This window comes from Heterodontus francisci, chromosome 27 (assembly GCF_036365525.1).
Source record: "Heterodontus francisci isolate sHetFra1 chromosome 27, sHetFra1.hap1, whole genome shotgun sequence".
Taxonomy (NCBI): domain Eukaryota; kingdom Metazoa; phylum Chordata; class Chondrichthyes; order Heterodontiformes; family Heterodontidae; genus Heterodontus; species Heterodontus francisci.
The window spans coordinates 13,392,313-13,413,218 of record NC_090397.1 but is presented as its reverse complement, the minus strand read 5'-3'; the positions used below and the strand labels follow the sequence as shown (position 1 = coordinate 13,413,218).

At 45.1% G+C, this 20,906-nt stretch overlaps 2 protein-coding genes and 1 long non-coding RNA gene across 15 annotated transcripts in view; 1 reads left to right on the top strand and 2 right to left on the bottom strand.

The window, feature by feature from the left end:
- Window positions 1–19,170, bottom strand: part of si:ch211-59o9.10 (uncharacterized protein LOC561841 homolog) — an 82,199-nt gene extending 63,029 nt beyond the window's left edge. Inside the window, exon 1 of the mRNA XM_068058860.1 lies at window positions 19,070–19,170. The gene's annotated coding sequence lies outside the window, so the exon portion shown is untranslated. The remainder of the gene's footprint in view (window positions 1–19,069) is intronic.
- LOC137384656 (uncharacterized) overlaps window positions 1–20,906 on the top strand; it is a 74,195-nt gene that overhangs the window by 8,285 nt on the left and 45,004 nt on the right. The window lies entirely within an intron of this gene.
- LOC137384654 (GTPase KRas) overlaps window positions 19,269–20,906 on the bottom strand; it is a 64,514-nt gene continuing 62,876 nt past the window's right edge. For 12 of the 13 annotated variants that reach the window (XM_068058863.1, XM_068058862.1, XM_068058861.1 and 9 more), the window contains one exon: window positions 19,269–20,087. In XM_068058863.1, coding sequence (XP_067914964.1) covers window positions 19,971–20,087 — 117 coding nt within the window. In that variant the 3' untranslated portion in view covers window positions 19,269–19,970. The remainder of the gene's footprint in view (window positions 20,088–20,906) is intronic. The other variant, XM_068058868.1, reaches the window with a different exon arrangement.

Here is a 20,906-nt window from a genome sequence, read left to right as displayed (position 1 = left end):
CTCTCTGTCTCCCCCTTTCTCTCTCTCTCTCTGTTCCCCCCACCCTCTCTCTGTTCCCCTTTGTCTCTCTCTCTCTGTTCTCCCCTCTCTTTCTGTCTCTCCCCCCCTCTCTCTCTTCCACTCTCTCTGACATGGTTGCAGAGAGTGGAATGCTCAGCCGATGGTTTGTCAGTTCTTTAAAAAAAGATTGCTGTCAGTTTCATAGCTGCTGACATCGGGAACAGCCGTTTCCCAACAGACTTGGGGTTTTCCGGCAGGCTTTAAAAAAAAGTCAGAACCCGTCGGAAAACCCCAAGTCTGTTGTTAAACAGCTGTTCCTGATGTCAGCAGCTGTCAGCTGTGAAATTGACAACGCAATAGTTTAAAAGCCAGTCAGACAAAGGGAAATTTCTCATCTCCAGTCAAGGTGAGGATGAGGAACGGCTCCGGGAACGGTTTACGTCTGTGGGCCAGATGGAAACGTTTGGCGGGCTGGATCTTGGCCTGTGGGCCGTATGTTGGACAGCCCTGGTTTAAACTAATTCAACAGGGGGATGGGCATGAGAGAGGAGAAACAAGGTGCACAGAGGATTTCGAGAAGCAATACAGTGAAGAATAGTTCAGAAATAGGAGGAATCAGACAAGGGCAAATGCGAAGCAATCTGGGATGGGTTTGGAGTGCATGTACTTAAATGCATGGAGTGTGGTAAATAAGGTTGGTGAGCTGCAGTCACAAGTCACCACATGGGACTATGATATAGTGGAAATAAGAGACTTTGCTCAAATAAGAGGATGATTGAGAACTTAATATTCCTGGCTACAAGGTACTCAGCAAAGATAGGAAATTAGAAAAAGGAGAGGTGCTGTTGGTGGCAGTATTGATCAAACAACATTGAATAACGAGTGGGATGAAGTAATTGTGGGCTGAAAGACAGAGCCTATTTTGTTAGAAATAAAGAACAAAAGAGGAGCTATTACATTACTGGGTGTATACTACAGGTTATCAAATAGTAGGAAGGAGATAGAGGAGCAAATAGAGTCATAGAGATATACAGCACAGAAACAGGCCCTTCAGCCCATCAAATTACAGAAAGACGCAAGGACTGCAGACTAGTGATAAGAATATGGGGCGGCACAGTGGCGCAGTGGTTAGTACCGCAGCCTCACAGCTCCAGCGACCCGGGTTCAATTCTGGATACTGCCTGTGTGGAGTTTGCAAGTTTTCCCTGTGACCGCGTGGGTTTTCGCCGGGTGCTCCGGATTCCTCCCACAGCCAAAGACTTGCAGGTTGATAGGTAAATTGGCCATTAGCAATTGCCCCTAGTATAGGTAGGTGGTAGGGGAATATAGGGAAGGTGGGGATGTGGTAGGAATATGGGATTAGTGTAGAATTAGTATAAATGGGTGGTTGATGCTCGGCACAGACTTGGTGGGCCGAAGGGCCTGTTTCAGTGCTGTATCTCTAAATAAATAAAATAAAATATAAGAAATAGGAGCTAGAGTAGCCCTTTTGACCCTTTGGACCTACTCCGCCATTCAACAAGATCATGGCTGATCTGCTACCTCAATTCTACCTTCCCACACTTTCCCCATATCTCCTAATTCCCTTCATGCCCAAAAATCTACCAACCTCTGCCTTGAATATACACAATGACTGAGCATCCACGGTTCTCTGGGGTAGAGAATTCCAAAGATTCACAACCATTTGAGTGAAGAAATTTCTCCTCATCTCAGTCCTAAATATCTGACCCCTAATTTTGAAACTGTGAGCTCATGTTTTAGATTCCCCAGCCAGGTGAAACATTTTCTCAGCACCCTGTCAAGCCCTGAAACATTTTATATGTTTCAATTAGATCACCTCTAATTCCTCTAAACTCCAGGAAATACTAAAGTAAAATCATAGAAAGTTTACAGAACAGAAAGAGGCCATTTGGCCCATCATGTCTGCGCCAGCTGAAAAACGAGCCACCCAGCCCAATCCTACTTTCCAGCATTTGGTCCGTAGCTTTGCAGGTTAGGGCAATTGAGGTGCATATCCAGACACTGTTTAAATGAGTTGAGAGTTTCTGCCTCTACTTTCCTTACAGGCAGTGAGTTCCAGACCTCTACCACCCTCTGGGTGAAAAAACTTTTCCTCATCTCCCCTCTAATCTTTGTACCAAGCACTCTCATCTCTGAGTCAGTATGTTGTGGGTTCAAACTCCATTCCAGAGACTTGAGCACAAAATCCAGTCTCACACCCCAGTCAAGTACAGAGGCTCACTGTCGGAGGTGCCATTGTTCGGATGTGATGTTAAACTGAGGCCCTATCTGCCCTCTCAGGTGGCCATAAAAGATCCCATAACTATCCAAAGAAGAGAAGGGGAGGTCTCCTGGTGTTCTGGCCTCAAACAACAGGCTGAATTTTATTCGGGCACCACGCTCTGTGACAGTGCCCTTTGAACTCGGAGGGGTGCCCGCATTCAGCGGCTGCTGCAGAGCCCCCATGATATTATGCGCGAGGGCTCATTAGCATCAATGTGCCAAGTCTCCCCCAACCCCCCCCCAGTATTATGTGAGGAGAAGCGGGACATCCGGCGCAGTAAGGAACCTTTTGACAGCAGTGCAGCAGGTGCTGGGGCCCTATTTTAAGCGCCCCAGCACCTGCTTCCTGACAGCTGTCAAAGAAATTCTTACCTGACTGCTGAAGAGTGGGGCTGCTGTCAATCAGGCCATAATGGTGCAGAGGTGACCTGTACAAGAGGGACGGGTTGCATCTGAACTGGAAGGGGACCAATATCCTTGTGGGGAGGTTTGCTAGTACTAATCGGGAGGATTTAAACTAGTCTGGCTAGGGGGTGGGACCCAAAATAGTAGTTGCTCCAATAAGATAGTTGAGGCAAATGTAGTGGTTAAAGCAAACAAGGCCAGTAGGCAGGCCAGGCAGGGGCAGGACAGGGAGCATGGAAGGTCTGGTAGGCTAAACTGCATTTACTTTAATGCAAGAAGCCTTACAGGTAAGGCAGATGAACTCAGATCATGGATCAGTACATAGGATTGTGATATTATAGCTATTATGGAAACATGGTTGAGGGATGGACAGGACTGGCAGCTCAATGTTCCGGGGTAACGATGCTTCTGGCATGACAGAGGTGGAGGTAAGAGAGGAGGGGGAGTTGCACTATTGATTAGAGAGGACATCACGGCTGTACTTAGAGGGGATATCCCGGGGGGAGCGTCCAGCAAGGTCATATGGGCAGAACTTAGAAATAAGAAAGGGGTGATCACTTTGATGGGATTATACTATAGGTCCCCCAATAGTCAGAGGGAATTGGAGGAGCATATATGTAGGGAAATCACAGATAGGTGTAGGAATTATAGGGTTGTAATAGTAGGTGATTTTAACTTCCCTAATATTGACTGGGACTGCCTTAGTCCTAAGGGATCAGATGGGGAAGAATTTGTTAAGTGTGTCCAGGATAGTTTTCTGAAGCAATATGTGGATGGCCCGACTAGAGAAGGGGCTACACTCGACCTCCTCTTAGGAAATGAGGTTGGGCAGGTGGTTGATGTGTCAGTGGGGGAGCACTTTGGGACCAGTGACCATAACTCTATTAGCTTCAAGATAGTTATGGAAAAGGATAGGACTGGTCCTCAAGTTGAAGTCCTAAATTGGGGGAAGGCTAATTTCGATGGCATCAGACAGGAACTCTCAAAAGTTGATTGGGAGAGGCTGCTTACAGGTAAAGGGACGTCTGGCAAGTGGGACGCTTTAAAAAGTGAGATAGGAAGAGTTCAGGGCCGGCATGTTCCTGTTAGATTGAAGGGCAAGGCTGACAAATTTAGGGAACCTTGGTTGACGAGGGATATTGAGGGTCTGGTCAGAACAAAGAAGGGGGCATATGTCAGGTATAGGCAGCTGGGATCAAGCGAGTCCCTCGAGGAGTATAAGGGATGTAGGAGGGCGAAAAGGGGCCATGAGATTTCCCTGGCAGATAAGATAAAGGAGAATCCTAAAAGATTCTATAAGTATATTAAGAGTAAGAGGGTAGCTAGGGAGAGAGTAGGTCCCCTTAAGGATCAGTGTGGTAATCTGTGTGTGGAGCCACGGGAATTGGGCGAGGTCTTAAATGAATACTTCTTGTCTGTATTTACCGTGGAGAAGGTCATGGAAGCTAGTGAGTTCAAGGGACGGAACAGCGATATCCTGGAGCATATCAACATTACAAAGGAGGAGGTGTTGGAGGTTTTGAAGCACATTAAGGTGGATAAATCCCCAGGGCCTGACCAGGTGTATCCTAGAATGCTATGGGAAGCAAGGGAGGAGATTGCTGGGGCCCTGGCAGAGATTTTTGTATCATCGTTAGCTACAGGTGAGGTACCGAAAGACTGGAGGATAGCTAATGTTGTGCCTTTATTTAAGAAGGGCAGCAGGGATAAGCCAGGGAACTACAGGCTGGTGAGCCTTACATCAGTGGGAATCTTATTGGAAGGGATTCTGAGAGACAGGATTTGTATGCATTTGGAAAGGCAATGTCTGATTAGGGATAGTCAGCATGGCTTTGTGCATGGGAAATCATGTCTCACGAATTTGATTGAGTTTTTTGAGGAGGTGACCAGGAGGATTGATGAGGGCAGGGCGGTGGACGTTGTCTACATGGACTTTAGCAAGGCCTTTGACAAGGTCCCGCATGGTAGGTCGGTCCAGAAGGTTCGAACACATGGAATCCAGAGTGAGCTAGCCAATTGGATACAAAATTGTCTTGGTGATAGGAGGCAGAGGGTGGTGGTGGAGGATTTTTTTTCAGATTGGAGGCCGGTGACTAGTGGTGTGCCGCAGGGATCGGTGCTGGGCCCTCTGTTGTTTGTCATATATATTAATGACTTGGATGAGAATGTAGGGGGCATGATTAGTAAGTTTGCAGATGACACCAAAATTGGTGGTATAGTGGACAGTGAAGAAAGTTGACTAAGGTTACAACAGGATATAGATAAACTGGGAAGGTGGGCAAGGGTTTGGCAAATGGAATTTAACGCAGACATGTGTGAAGTGATGCATTTTGGGAAGTTAAACCAGGGCAGGACATATACAGTGAATGGCAGGGCCCTGAGGAGTGTTATTGAGCAGAGAGACCTTGGGGTGCAAGTACATAGTTCCCTGAAAGTGGCAACACAGGTAGACAGGGTGGTGAAGAAGGCGTGTGGCATGCTTGCCTTCACTGGCCAAGGCATTGAGTACAAGAGTTGGGACGTTATGTTACAGTTGTACATAACAGTGGTTAGGCTGCATTTGGAGTACTGTGTGCAGTACAGGAAAGATGAGATTAAGCTAGAGAGGGTGCAGAAAAGATTCACAAGGATGTTACCTGGTTTGGAGGGCTTGAGTTATAAAGAGAGATTGGATAGGCTGGGTCTGTTATCCCTGGAGCGAAGGAGGCTGAGAGGGGACATGATAGAGGTATATAGAATTATGAGAGGCATAGATAGGGTAGATAGCTAGAGTCTGTTTCCCATGGTAGGGGTGACTAAAACTAGAGGGCATAGATTTAAGGTGAGAGGGAGGAGGTTTAAAAGGGGATAAAAGGGGTAAATTTTTCACACAAAGAATAGTGGGTATCTGGAATGAGCTGCCAGAGGAGGTGGTGGAGGCAGGAACAGTAGCAACATTAAAGAGGCATCTGGACAGGTACTTGAATGAGCAAGGCATAGAGGGATATGGAATTAATACAGGCAGGTGGGATTAGTATAGATAGGCATTATGGTCGGCATGGACGCGGTGGACCGAAGGGCCTGTTTCTATGCTGTACGACTCTATGACTCTAATGTGCTGTACTTCACAGATCAATGGAAATTGATGCCTTCATTTTGATCTTTTCCTCTTGTGCTGTATTTATAGTACTTTCTGATTAGGCAGTTCAGTTGCGATCTACTGTAAACCAGAAGCTCTCCAGATTATAAGTTGCAGTATAAATGGAATATTACATTTTCAAAAGTATTCATTCCAACCTAGTTACAAGAAATAGCCTGTTGACTGTAATCCTTGTGTTTTGATGTGCAGTTTACACTGAACCAGATTGACATGAAGAACCACAGAATGTGGTGTTGACAGTCTTTAAATTATTAGGAGGGATGAAGCAACTGCAAGCTTAATATGTGGTGCAACTAAACTTGAACTGACTGTTTTTGCCAATTTCATCACACTGCCAGTCAGTAAATTGCAGTACATGTTCAGTCAGCTGGGTCTCGATCTTGGGGGAAAGGCAAATGAAACCGAATGACAAAGGAAGTACACATTAGTTTGAAAGCGATTTCAGTGTTGAGAATATCATTTTATAATAGCTTCAGGCTGGAATGTAATCATTCATACATGCTTATATAGGTTGCATATTTACTACTTGGAATGTCACATGTGAGTTAAGAGAGAGTGGAATTTACACTGTCATGGTTTCTGACTTTCCCCCTCCCTGATTGTTTAGGCCTGTACATTCTGTGTATAATTCTTATATTTTCATGTGTTCGAAAATGAAAGATGCATTTTCTTGTATAAATGACATCATGAGTTTTGGTACAGATCTCGATCTTACAAAGCATTTTGGAGTAAGCTGTAAACACTACACTGTTTAAGTGTTGAACTGCTTTTCATGTCTCTGTGGCCCTCTGGGAATAGAAGTAGCTAATTGATGCAGATGATTCTGGAAATTTCCCAACTCTGGATAACATTGTGTCGACAAACCTTTTATTTATTTGTGAGACCCCTGCATATTCCCCCCTCTCCTTCCAGTATGCAGAGTGAGACCCCTGAAAATGGAACTTAACCTTCCGTAGCGGAGCCTTCTGCCTCTGATGACCCGGCAGCTTTTCTGTTTGGGAATGGGATGGCACATGACGGCCGCCCGTTCAACGAAAAATCCGGAAGTGTCCAAGGGGAGGCGGTGGGCTGCATAATCTGCAGTGGTAAGTACCGTTTAACATATGGTAATTGAGGTGCCGCACCAAGGTCCCCCCGCCGCTGGTAATTTGTGGCAGGCCCTTCTCGGCGTCGCAGGTCGAGGCAGGCCTCTCGCTCAGAATTTTACCGGACCCCGACCTGCGGCGTCGAGGGGCTGGTAAAATTCAGCCCAATATCACTAAGACAAATTTATCTCATTGCTATTTGTAGAAGCTTGCAGAAAGCTGCACTTTCCTACATCACAACATTGACTAACTTCAAAAGTACTTCACCAGCTGTGAAGCACATAGGGGTGTTCTGAGGGAAAGGCGCTAATGCGGGTTCCTTTTCATTACTTTCTTGTACATTTTCACAACCCCATTGTTATGCCCACCCTGCTTTGTTTGATGTAGTTCAGCACTCAACTACAAATAGTCCTCTGTACGTGAGTTGTTCAAGATGGCTCCTGGGCTGGAAGCTCCCTAGCTGTTCAACTCTATCCATGGCCATCTGCTCCCATCCCTAACGTTTTCTCCCCCAATCTGCCCTCTTAAACTGTTTAAATTCCCCTGGCTCTTTAAATCAGTTCATTTTAGCCCTATCTAAAAGTTAACAGTTAGTTTAGTGTATGTTACCTGGGCCCACTGCCCTCCCCCAGCCACACCTGCTCTTTGTTTTCTCAATGAAATTGATCCGGATGAAACTGACGAGCACAGCTGCTGATACTTCAATCTCTGATCCTGCTGTCTTCACAGTCCAGAGTGTCTGCAGCCACGGCATGCGGTAAGTCCATTGAGGTGAAGAAGGAGCTGCGGGACCCGAGAGAAGTCCTGTGAAAAGGTGCCCCGAACACCCAAAACATCCACGAACGGCCCCCCCGGCCGCAACTTCAAAGCGCCCGCGGGAGATGGCTCGGAGAGCATCTGCAGCGCACTGTCGGCAATGCTGCATGCCTTTATTTAAACCACTGCAAAAAAAAACCCTTAGCAAATGTAATCACCTCTAAGTCTGCCAAATGATGCTTCACATCCCGAAGGACGTGGATGAGCTTTCCGGACGTCGATGGTGGGCACTGAGGAAATGGCTTATTACCTGCACCAGATTACACCCCCCCTCCCCCCCCCCTTTTACCCCCCTTCCACCCCCCCCACCCCCGTCCCCTTCCCTGCTCCACCCTCTCAGCTCACCCCCTCACAACCCCGTCCCAGCCCGCCCCCCCCCTCGCACCATCTTCACCCCGCACCCCCTTCCCCTGCACCCCCCCCCACCCCCTCCCTCTACCCCTCCCCCTTGCATCCCCTCCTCCCACCGGCACCATCCTACACCTGTGTAGGGGCCCCAACAACCCCACTGCCTTGTGGGCGTCTCGGGAGAGACCAAGGCTAAGGGAGTAAACCCTAACAGAAAATCCGGAGCGGAACCCCGTGGGCGGTCATGTGTCACCTTTGGCATGTTTCCGGCAGTTCCTGCAGCCATACTGGTGCCAAACGTCGTGTCCTGCACTCCTTTGGACCCCACCAGAAAGGCCGAGAGGGGGGTTTTGACGACTGGGCAACTCTCAACCTCCATAAATTTGCCCAGGCATGCGCCATGGAGAGGTCACTCCATAGTTGCCTCACAGCGACTAAAACAACACGGAAGGCAGCAGTTACGGGTTATAAGTCCAGATAAATTGGCGTAGAAACTGGGCGCCACGGGTTGCCTTTGTCGGTGGGAGAGGTCATTGCACCTCACTGGACAGCTACTGCCCGCCTCAAACCGGGCAGCCCCCGGTCAATAAGGTTCTGTCCCGCCACAGTCTGCCTGCTTCAATGGGTGCTTGGAGCTCAGGGTCATTGCCCGAAAGGTGGACTGATACACCGCACCAAACAACATGAAAAAAGGAAAGAAGGTACCAGCCCTTCGCTTTGCAAGCTGGAACGTCAGAACTATGTGTCCTGGCCTGTCGGAAGACCTTACACAAATCAACGATTCTCGGAAGACCGCCATCATTAACAACGAGCTCAGTAGATTCAATGTGGACATTGCAGCACTTCAGGAGACTCGCCTCCCCGCGAGTGGCTCTCTAGCAGAGCAAGACTACACCTTCTTCTGGCAGGGCAGGGATCCTGAAGAACCAAGACAGCATGGAGTGGGCTTCGCCATCAGAAACTCCTTGCTCAGCATGATAGAGCCTCCCTCAAATGGCTCGGAACGCATACTGTCCATCCGACTGCTCACCACCTCTGGTCCAGTACACCTACTCAGCATCTATGCTCCAACACTCTGCTCCACACCTGAAGCTAAAGACCAGTTCTATGAACAACTCCATAACATCATTAGCAGCATCCCCAACACCGAACACCTATTCCTGCTGGGGGACTTTAATGCCAAGGTTGGGGCCGACCATGACTCATGGCCCTCCTGCCTTGGGCGCTATGGCGTTGGAAGGATGAATGAGAACGGGCAGAGACTGCTTGAGTTGTGTACCTATCATAACCTCTGCATCACCAACTCGTTCTTTCACACTAAACCCTGTCACCAGGTTTCATGGAGGCACCCAAGATCACGTCGTTGGCACCAGCTAGACCTCATTGTCACAAGGCGAGCCGCCTTAAACAGTGTTCAAATCACACGCAGCTTCCACAGTGCGGACTGCGACACCGACCACTCCCTGGTGTGCAGCAAGGTTAGACTCAGACCAAAGAAGTTGCATCATTCCAAGCAGAAGGGCCACCCGCGCATCAACACGAGCAGAATTTCTCACCCACAGCTGTTACAAAAATTTCTAAATTCACTTGTAACAGCCCTTCAAAACACTCCCACAGGGGATGCTGAGACCAAGTGGGCCCACATCAGAGACGCCATCTATGAGTCAGCTTTGACCACCTACGGCAAAAGTGCGAAGAGAAATGCAGACTGGTTTCAATCTCATAATGAAGAGCTGGAACCTGTCATAGCCGCTAAGCGCATTGCACTTTTGAACTACAAGAAAGCCCCCAGCGATTTAACATCCGCAGCACTTAAAGCAGCCAGAAGTACTGCACAAAGAACAGCTAGGCGTTGCGCAAACGACTACTGGCAACACCTATGCAGTCATATCCAGCTGGCCTCAGACACCGGAAACATCAGAGGAATGTATGATGGCATGAAGAGAGCTCTTGGGCCAACCATCAAGAAGATCACCCCCCTCAAATCTAAATCGGGGGACATAATCACTGACCAACGCAAACAGATGGACCGCTGGGTTGAGCACTACCTAGAACTGTACTCCAGGGAGAATGCTGTCACTGAGACTGCCCTCAATGCAGCCCAGCCTCTACCAGTCATGGATGAGCTGGACATACAGCCAACCAAATCGGAACTCAGTGATGCCATTGATTCCCTAGCCAGCGGAAAAGCCCCTGGGAAGGACAGCATTACCCCTGAAATAATCAAGAGTGCCAAGCCTGCTATACTCTCAGCACTACATGAACTGCTATGCCTGTGCTGGGACGAGGGAGCAGTACCCCAGGACATGCGCGATGCCAACATCATCACCCTCTATAAAAACAAAGGTGACCGCGGTGACTGCAACAACTACCGTGGAATCTCCCTGCTCAGCATAGTGGGGAAAGTCTTTGCTCGAGTCGCTCTGAACAGGCTCCAGAAGCTGGCCGAGCGCGTCTACCCTGAGGCACAGTGTGGCTTTCGTGCAGAGAGATCGACTATTGACATGCTGTTCTCCCTTCGTCAGATACAGGAGAAATGCCGTGAACAACAGATGCCCCTCTACATTGCTTTCATTGATCTCACCAAAGCCTTTGACCTCGTCAGCAGACGTGGTCTCTTCAGACTACTAGAAAAGATCGGATGTCCACCAAAGCTACTAAGTATCATCACCTCATTCCATGACAATATGAAAGGCACAATTCAACATGGTGGCTCCTCATCAGAGCCCTTTCCTATCCTGAGTGGTGTGAAACAGGGCTGTGTTCTCGCACCCACACTTTTTGGGATTTTCTTCTCCCTGCTGCTTTCACATGCGTTCAAATCCTCTGAAGAAGGAATTTTCCTCCACACAAGATCAGGGGGCAGGTTGTTCAACCTTGCCCGTCTAAGAGCGAAGTCCAAAGTACGGAAAGTCCTCATCAGAGAACTCCTCTTTGCTGACGATGCTGCTTTAACATCTCACACTGAAGAATGCCTGCAGAGTCTCATCGACAGGTTTGCGTCTGTCTGCAATGAATTTGGCCTAACCATCAGCCTCAAGAAAACGAACATCATGGGGCAGGATGTCAGAAATGCTCCATCCATCAATATTGGCGACCACGCTCTGGAAGTGGTTCAAGAGTTCACCTACCTAGGCTCAACTATCACCAGTAACCTGTCTCTAGATGCAGAAATCAACAAGCGCATGGGTAAGGCTTCCACTGCTATGTCCAGACTGGCCAAGAGAGTGTGGGAAAATGGCGCACTGACACGGAACACAAAAGTCCGAGTGTATCAGGCCTGTGTCCTCAGTACCTTGCTCTACGGCAGCAAGGCCTGGACAACGTATGCCAGCCAAGAGCGACGTCTCAATTCATTCCATCTTCGCTGCCTTCGGAGAATACTTGGCATCAGGTGGCAGGACTATATCTCCAACACAGAAGTCCTTGAAGCGGCCAACACCCCCAGCTTATACACACTACTGAGTCAGCGGCGCTTGAGATGGCTTGGCCATGTGAGCCGCATGGAAGATGGCAGGATCCCCAAAGACACATTGTACAGCGAGCTCGCCACTGGTATCAGACCCACCGGCCGTCCATGTCTCCGTTATAAAGACGTCTGCAAACGCGACATGAAATCGTGTGACATTGATCACAAGTCGTGGGAGTCAGTTGCCAGCATTCGCCAGAGCTGGCGGGCAGCCATAAAGACAGGGCTAAATTGTGGCGAGTCGAAGAGACTTAGTAGTTGGCAGGAAAAAAGACAGAGGCGCAAGGGGAGAGCCAACTGTGCAACAGCCCCAACAAACAAATTTCTCTGCAGCACCTGTGGAAGAGCCTGTCACTCCAGAATTGGCCTTTATAGCCACTCCAGGCGCTGCTTCACAAACCACTGACCACCTCCAGGCGCGTATCCATTGTCTCTCGAGATAAGGAGGCCCAAAAGAAAAAAGAACGTGCGCCTTGATTTTTTTCTATGACCTGGAGCTCAAATTTTGTTTCTTATATTCAACTTTGTCTTTCTCCAAAAGAATGCAAGTAAATAGCTATCATGACATCAAGCTTTCTAAAGGGTAGTCATGCAGTGGTTTTCTCCTATTTTGGTTGATTGCCTACTTATTTGTACATGGATGTTGAACGACATTCAAAAGAATGAAGACCATACCAAAGTATGGAATTTAAGAATGGGAAGAATAGAAATGCAGAATATTATTTAAATAGAGAGAGACTGCAGAATGTTGCAGTGCAGAGGGATCTGGGTGTCCTCATACATGAATCACAAAACATTAGCAGGTAGGTGCAGCAAGTAATTTGGAAGGCAAATGGAATGTTGACCTTTATGGTAAGGGGAATGGAGTATAAAAGTAGGGACGTTTTGCTATGACTGTAAAGGGTATTGGTGAGAATACATCTAGAATACTGCGTACAATTTTGGTCTCCTTACTTAAGGGATATACTTACATTGGAGGCAGTACAGAGAAGGTTCACTAGGTTGATTCCTGGGATGAAGGGGCTGTTTTATGAGGAAAAGTTGTGCAGGTTGGGCCTATACTCATTGGAGTTTCGAAGAATGAGAGGTGATTTTATTGCAACATATAAGATTCTGAGGGGGATTGACAGGGTAGACACTGAGAGGATGTTTCTCCTCATAGGGGAATCTAGAACTATGGGACACAGTTTCAAAATAAAGGGTCTCCCATTTAAGATGGATATGAGGAGGAATTTTTTCTCTCAGAGAATCATTAATCTTTGGAATTCTGTACCCCAAAGAGCAGTGCAGGCTGTCTCATTGAATATATTCAAGGCTGTGCTAGACACATTTTTGATCTACAAGGGAGTAAAGGGTTATGGGGGGCCGACAGGAAAGTGGAGTTAAGGCCACAATCAGATCAGTCATGATCTGATTGAATGGTGGAGTAGTCTTGAGGGGCTGAATGGCCTACTCCTGTTCCTATTTCTTATGTTCTTATTGACATTCTTCCTCATTCAACCAATACATTGCAGATAAATTATGCCAAAGTAGTACAGCAAAACCAAAGCAGGCAAACTGACTGAAGCCTGAAACCAGTACCAAAGCATTAATTATCTTGTGTTGGTAGATCAAGTCAATGAAATTTATTTTCCCTCCATCCCCACCCAGAAAATGACAGCTCCCCAATACCTCATCCACCCCTCTCCAATTCCAGCCATTTATCATACATTATCCCTGATGCTGTATATGTAGATACTGTTTGATCGTAGACCAGCCCAATTTTGTTCTCCCTCTAATCCCGCACATGCACATTTTCTACTCAGGGAGAGTGTATGTTATGGTCAGGAAAAGGAATCCTGATCCCCTCAGCATTCCCCCCCCCCCCTCCCTAATTAGGGACACTGAGGCCAGGTGTAGCACTTGTGTTCCACTCTCCCACCCACACCTTTCCAGTTGAGATCTGGTAACTCACTCCAGAAAATGAGTTTGCTTTTTTTTTGGTACTTGGAATGTCCGCAACCCTGTCAGGGCAGCATTCCTTGTTGTCCTCAGAGCATGAAGACTCAACCACATAGTATGAGTGGAGTCACATATAGGTCAGGCCTGGAACCTTCTGGTGTGCATGTATAAAGGGTGATATCTTTACAAACTAAACCACTAGTAGAAAGGCAGTAATAACAGATAAATACAAGAGGAACTGAGCACTAGCTCACAAAATAGCCATCACATAGGGAAATGAGCCTTTGCTTGATATTTTCAAAAGGGGAATATTCTCAAGACTAGGTACTGTTTGATTCTAGACTTATTCAGTCATACAAGGTAGAAAAGGAATTGATTGTACATTCTAATTTTTAAAATCTGCCTAGATTAGCTGGTGGCCTTGGCTCTGTTTATATAGAAACTTCGAACCTCAACAAATAGTCACAAAGTGAAGCTTCCCGTTTAGAGACAAAGGATATGGTGGTGGAGGATGGACAATCAGCTGAAGCCAAAGAAACTCGATTCAGTTATCAGAAAAGACCTCAGAGCCTTGCTGAGCAGGAGATCTGGCTACTTAATACTGGATTGACTTCCAGCAGACACTTGCATCCAATAGGAGTGGAGTGGTAACATCACTCCTCAATCACATTTAGTCATTTTTCCTCATAGGCTAATGACCTGCCCATGTCTGCAGGGCCTTTGGAAATAGCCCAGAACACAATCTGCTAGCTGTAAAAGCAGTGGTAGAAATGAGCTGTCTCATATTCCACTAGGCACAGAAGAGAAAGAAGAGGGGGAACAGCACAGCGTAAATGCCAAATAGAAGATGGATCCATCAGAATATGGGGTACTTCAAGTGCAGGAAAAGAACACAGCAGAAACATTTATCTTATGTAACCATGGTTTTGGCTAGGAGTTTTTGAATAGTAAGGGTTCATAACCTTAGTTAGGAATTATTGACAACTATATTTTTCACTGTACTAAGCAAAAAACTTATTCTGAAACTAGAACCTGATGCAACCACAGAACTGTGGGAGTGGAGCGAAACTTACAATGGAAAAACATTGCTACTTAAAATGCAAACTAAGCATGAAAGTAGGGTGCTTTCCAAATGAAATAACCGAACACTGTCCCTTTAAGACTCGCACAGCCGCTGCTGACTTGTGGTCTCTCCCCTGAAAGAACTTATTCTTGATGGCCAACAGAACAAGTGGTGCTGTTAAGCAGAAGAAACACTGCGGTGTAAAACCAGAATTAGTCCTTGTATATATAGTGAGCATCAGGGAGAGACCACAAGTCAGCAGCTGCTGTGCAAGTCTTAAAGGGACAATGTTCAGTTATTTCATTTAGAAAACACCCTACTCAGAAAGAGTGATAACTTCCGTAGCATAAAGCTTCCTAAACTTTTTCCCCTGACAATGAGTCATTGAAAAGAAATATTTAAAAAGTTTTATAGGCAGCAATCAATTAACAGTTACAACCTCAGGTCAACCCTGTTTTTAAACAGCGTCACAGCCATGTGGTGAGATTTGGTTGGTTCCCACTGTTCAACTCTCACCTGACTGCAGCAAGTGTGTTTTGTGATTAGGGTTTAATCCCTTGGTATTTTGTCAAATAAACAGACAGCGACAGGTTTTCTTGTAGGTTTAAAACAGAAAGTCAATTGTTTATTGATTAATGCGCCTTATCCCGAAATTGTCATAATAACATCCACTCACACACACAAGAAAGAGACAGATAGAGAAGAAAAAGGGGTAGGCAATTATTAAGTGGGGGGGTGGGGTAGGTTTTGGGGGAAGTTACGGTAAATCTGTTGAATTCTTTTGGACGTCAAGTTCTCATTGGTTGCAGGCCTGAAGCGTTTGTAGATTTCTCTCCTGGTTGAAAGTTCAGATGAAGACAGTGGATCACTTATAATTCACTGCTGTATAATGTAGATGTAGAATTCTGCAGCAGGGCCCATGCCTTCTGGTTTGCTGGAAACAAGCTTCTGGAATGCTGCATTTTGTGTGTCCCTCTCCAGGCTGTCTCCCTCTTAGCTGCTTTTATTTTTGGCTGTGTTTGCTGACAACATAACCATTAGGTGGCGCTGCAGTAGCACATGCGTAAATGCAGCCTGTGCCACTAAAACATCACAGTCTGCAACTTCAAGCAGCTGCCAGGACTAAAGATGGCACTGCTCAAATAATCATACGAAGGCAACTGAAACACAAGGCAGCACACAATGGCCGGAGATGGGGGTGCGAGCGGGCCAGGGAGGGAGTGAGCAGGCCGGGGAGGGAGCGCAAGCGGGTGGGGGAGGGGGCAGCAGGAGAGCTTCACCCTCCCCCACTCTCTGCCCGTGTTATGCGATGACAGCATCTGCGCATGCGCCAACCAGTCCTGGCAATGCGGAACTCAGCGCATGCGCGGAGAGTAGGGACCAATCTGCGCATGTGTACAGATTGGTGCAGTCTGATGACGACGATGCAGCCAGCAGCTGACAATAATCACTGTTTATTTTTAAGGTAAAGCTGCGTTATATCTTGCCTCCAGGTAAGTTTTTCCCCCATGGTGATTGCATAATGGCCCAGGATATGGCTACTTCACACCTTCTTTGTCAGAAGAACCCATTCAATTCTGGAATAGTTTAGAATCAGTATAGGATGGGTGCAATTGGCACCTCTTAGCTTTGAAGATTTTCCTTTGCCCCTGTCAGATAGATGGAATATACAAAGGCCAAGTCCCTTTTCCTTCAATAGCTCATTTTGGAGCATTATTCACTCTTTAAAAGAAAGGTCCATTTTAAAAAAAAATGGTAAGTCACTTATTGTAACTTTTCAGATTTTGTCGATAAGTTTTGTATCGTCGCACTTCTTGTGCACATGACAACAGAAAGTAATTTATCCATTTTTGTAAATTTTAAAAAGTCATTCTTGAAATGTGTACATTGCTGGCAAGGCTGGCATTTATTACCCACCCCAGTCGCCCTTTTGATCACTTTAGGACAGCTTCATGGTCACTTTAATTGGCACCTTTTTATTTGCAGATTTAAAAAAAAACTGAATTTAGATTGTCAAACTGCCATGGTGAGATTTGAACTCTTTTTATTCCCTGGATTACTAGTCAGTAACAACCAATACTCTACTATACATTTGTGTACTATAATCCAGATATATCATATGCAATTATATAAAACAAAAAAGATTAGATAAGCATCCAATCAACGTATAAACTTAGTAAGTTTTCCACAAGTGTTGTTAGCGTCCATTGGTTTAGCTCAATCCTTCAAGCCATCTCTGCATCAAAAAATAAAAGCAACTGTAAAATATAAAAGACAGAGAGCACTCTGGTAAACAAGAACCTTTCATCGGCCTGGATTTTGTAGTACTGATGATGGCAAAACTGTCAGCTTTCACCATCATTACAACTGTGAAACTGCCAAAAACGTCTGGTATCTCAGAAATCCAGACTATCAGTGATTTCCCCATTCCTCCACAGAGTATGCTGTCAAAATCCTCACAGGTAGAAATCTGAAATTGCTTGAATTGACATGAACTTTTATTTCTATGCTATTAGTCTTGCTGTAAAATCACTTGAAGTTCTGCCTTATTGAATGAGGTGTAACTGGGTTTTTAATGGCACACTAAGTTCATGATTATTGCTAAACAACTTCTCTGACCTCAAGAAACTAAATTTGTGGAATGTTTAATATCTTCAATTATGATTTTTAAAAAAACTTGAAAATCTTTGGACTTTTAAGTCTCTGATAATTCAGCTATTTTAAATCTCTGTGCACATCCCAATTATTATTTTAGTCTCTAAAATGATTAAAAAGTGAAGGATAATCAGTAGTTTTTACTTCCTGAATTGCTTATCAAGGACAGGGATGATGGATGAATGGGACTGTTGAGAAAGGGTATAGATAGTTGAGTTTTAAATGACCTGAAATGCACTAAGAGAAGAGGATGGGAGGCCTGCCAGGACAGTATTGTCTGGAGATGACAAAGGAATGATTGAGGGATTTAGCTGCAGATGGGCTGAGGTCGGGGAGAAGTTGAATAATATAATGGAGGTGCAAGTGAGTGGTCTTTGTGGTAGAGACAGGGTCAGAAGCTCAGCTTGGTTAAATTGTATGCCAAGATTGCAAACCGTCTGGGGCAACCCAAATCATTATTGAGAGCGCACCGGTACTAACTATAGCTATCAGAACTTTGTATACATATGTAAAACAGAGCTGAATACATTTAGTCATCAATTTTGGGAAATCTTCCAAAACAAATTTGAAGTAACTAATACCACCTCAACACAAGCACCTCCAGAGATTGTTTGGGAGTGTTAGAGAACAAAGGAAAGACATCTACATCATTCAGATTTCCAGTTCCTCCATAGATTACATTGCATGATACAAAGTTTGATAGGTATTGTTGCATGTTTGGTATGCTGCCATCTTAATTAGTCCATCTGAGAGATACTAGAACATTGGTATTTATTATATTAGAACTATATACATCTTCACACTAGTCTGTGACTCCACCAAAGCCACACTGCATCTAGCTTCAAGTCTCCCTCACATCATCATGGTAGGAGGTATTCTTTACACTCTCTAAACATTATCCCTTTCAGACCCTTATACTACAGGTATTATAGGGATATGGTAGCATAGTGGTTATGTTACTGGACTAGCAATCCATAGCAGCTGAAGAATTTATATTCAGTTTTATAAATAAATAGCTAGCATCGGTAATAGTGACCATAAAACGACTGGATTGTTGTAAAAACCCATCTAGTTCATTAATGCTCTTTAGGGAAGGAAATCTGCTGTTCTTACCTGGTCTAGCCTATATGTGATTCCAGACCCACAACAAAGTGGTTGATTCTTAACTGCACTCTGAAATGACCTAGCAAACCATTCAGTTCTCAAGAAGGTGCTCACCACCACCTTCTCAAGGGCAATAAATCCTGGCCTTGCCAGCAATACCTACATCCTGAACAAAAAGTTTAGGCCAGCAGAGATGTTTTGGTGTTAAATGTTCATAATTCATCCCGTTTCACACCATGACTTCAATAGAGAAGGTAATCGGGCATGGCGTAAAATAAGTTGCTGATTCATTGTCACCAGGTTTGAGCTACTGCCCGAGACCAATTAGACTCCCCAGTGGGTCTCCTTTTTACATTAAAAAATTAGATCAATTTTTACTAGTTATACAGTCTACAAATGTTGAACACTCATTTGGCCAGAATTACTTTTCCTGTGCAGTGTTACAAATTGAGCACATTATACAACTACCACATTACATTCCGTCTTTCAAATGAGACATTAAAACAGGTCCTGAATGCTCCCTCATGGGGTTGTAAATGATCATATAGCACTATGCGAAGAGGAGCAGGGACATCTCTTCTGACAGATTATCTGGTCATCACATTGCTGTTTTTGGGGCCTTTCTGTGTCGAAATTGGCTGCCGCATTTCCTACATTACAACAGTGACTGCACTTCAAAAAGTAGATCATTGGCTGTAAAGCTGTTTCCAACGCTGAGGCCATTAAAGGCACTATATAATTACAGTTCTTTATTTCTTTACCTGAGCTTTTCCTTGGATTTACAAATGAGAATGTATTCCAGGACCACACTGTGACCAGAATTGCAGCATCCTACACGCAATCCTGTATCGCCAATCTGTTTAAGTATTCTGGTTTACTTAGAGATTAAGAATGAAGCACCTTTGTTGTCAGGTTTGAGTCAATAATCCATAGGTCTAATGTGCACTGACACAGCAAAGCTTTGAAAAGGTTAGAACAAGGTTGGATTCTTTATTATATCATTTAAAGTACAATTTTTGTCATCAAAGCCATTACGACAAATATCAGACAAACCTCCTATAAACATTACAAAGTTCAACACTGGCCACTTGTCAGTTCTGTAGAACATTAATGAACATTCCCAAGTCAGCACAACTAAAAGGGTTCAGAGAAGTTATATCATTGACAAACAAAGCACAATGTATAAAATGTGCACCTTTTAAGTTTTACAACCATACAAAGATATTAAAATATATTCCAGGTAAACCATTCACATGAGAGATGGAACCTATCAAGCCATTGGCACTCAAGTGGAAGTATATTTTTTTATATATATATTTTTTCAGCATGATAAATAAAGACAAATGTGTTTAGAAAAGCATAGTTACATGCACAAAAGCCCCAGGGGAGTAGACCAATTTGTTTTCAAACTGACAGTTATGCCTATTTAACAAAATAATGACAAACACTCAGGGAATACTGGCACTTGAAGGAAATGAAGCATACACAATTGTTTTTTTAAAACCAGGCCATAATCTAACAGCCATCAGTTCTGTTAAGCAAAATTTGATAAAAGTACTGATAATAAGAAAGCCTAATAATTTAGTGTAATGTACAAAAAATACAAAAAAATAATCACGTATTACTTTTTCAGCTAAGCAGGTCTTCCACAGTAAATCCTATTCACATAATTAAACATTTTTTCTTGGTTTTGTTTTTCTTCTTTTTTTCACCTTTACTCATTTTCTCTTTGTGCTTTCGAATTTCACGAACTAGTGTGTAGAAAGCATCGTCAACACCCTGCAAATAACAAAATAGGCATACATCAGTCTGTTTCTTCTCAGTATCCATCATCTGCATGGTTGGCTAGTCTTGTGCTTTTAACCTCCAAGCATTATTTCTCTTAATAAAACAGCTGCTCATTTCCACAGCTCCTCACAACAGAGGCAGAGGAATCTCAAACTGCCGTCTGCCACCCTGACATGAATTTGCTTTTTCTCTCCCAGAGATGGCAGGATAAGTAAATTGCACCACTGCAGGTATGGTAGAATATAGCATCAAGTGTTTTAAGTAGACACGACACAATGTGCAAGGCCTTCCAATGCTAAGATATTGAGGTGTGGAAGGGGCAAGTTCAGAGGGGCTTTTTGGCAGGTTAATTTCTAGTCTAGCAGTGGCAGCAGGAATCCATCAGCAATTTCAACCATCAGTCCAATTCCCGTCTGTTCTGGCGGGATGAAGGTGCAGAGTGGCTGCTGGAGATTGGATGGTCCTTTGCTGCTTGCCAGCTGGAAAGTGGCAGGATAGGTTGTGACTGCCTTGAGGAGCCAGAACTCTCTTCCCCACCCCTCGCCCAACTTAAAGACCCCCCCCCCCCTGACCCCACAAAAGACAAACCTCTCTGTGTCCTTACAAACAGTTGCTGACCTGTGTTCACCAGTCAGGAAAGTTATTGTAGTTGCTCCCCTCAGATCCCTGGTTAAAAGCCCTCAGGGTCCCACTGATGTAACAGGACCCTCATTTGCAAAAGGTCATGAGGGTTCCCCCCCCACCACATCTCGAGATCAACATTGCAGATGGCGAAAAAGGGACGAGGAGTGGGTAAATAATTTGCTCAGT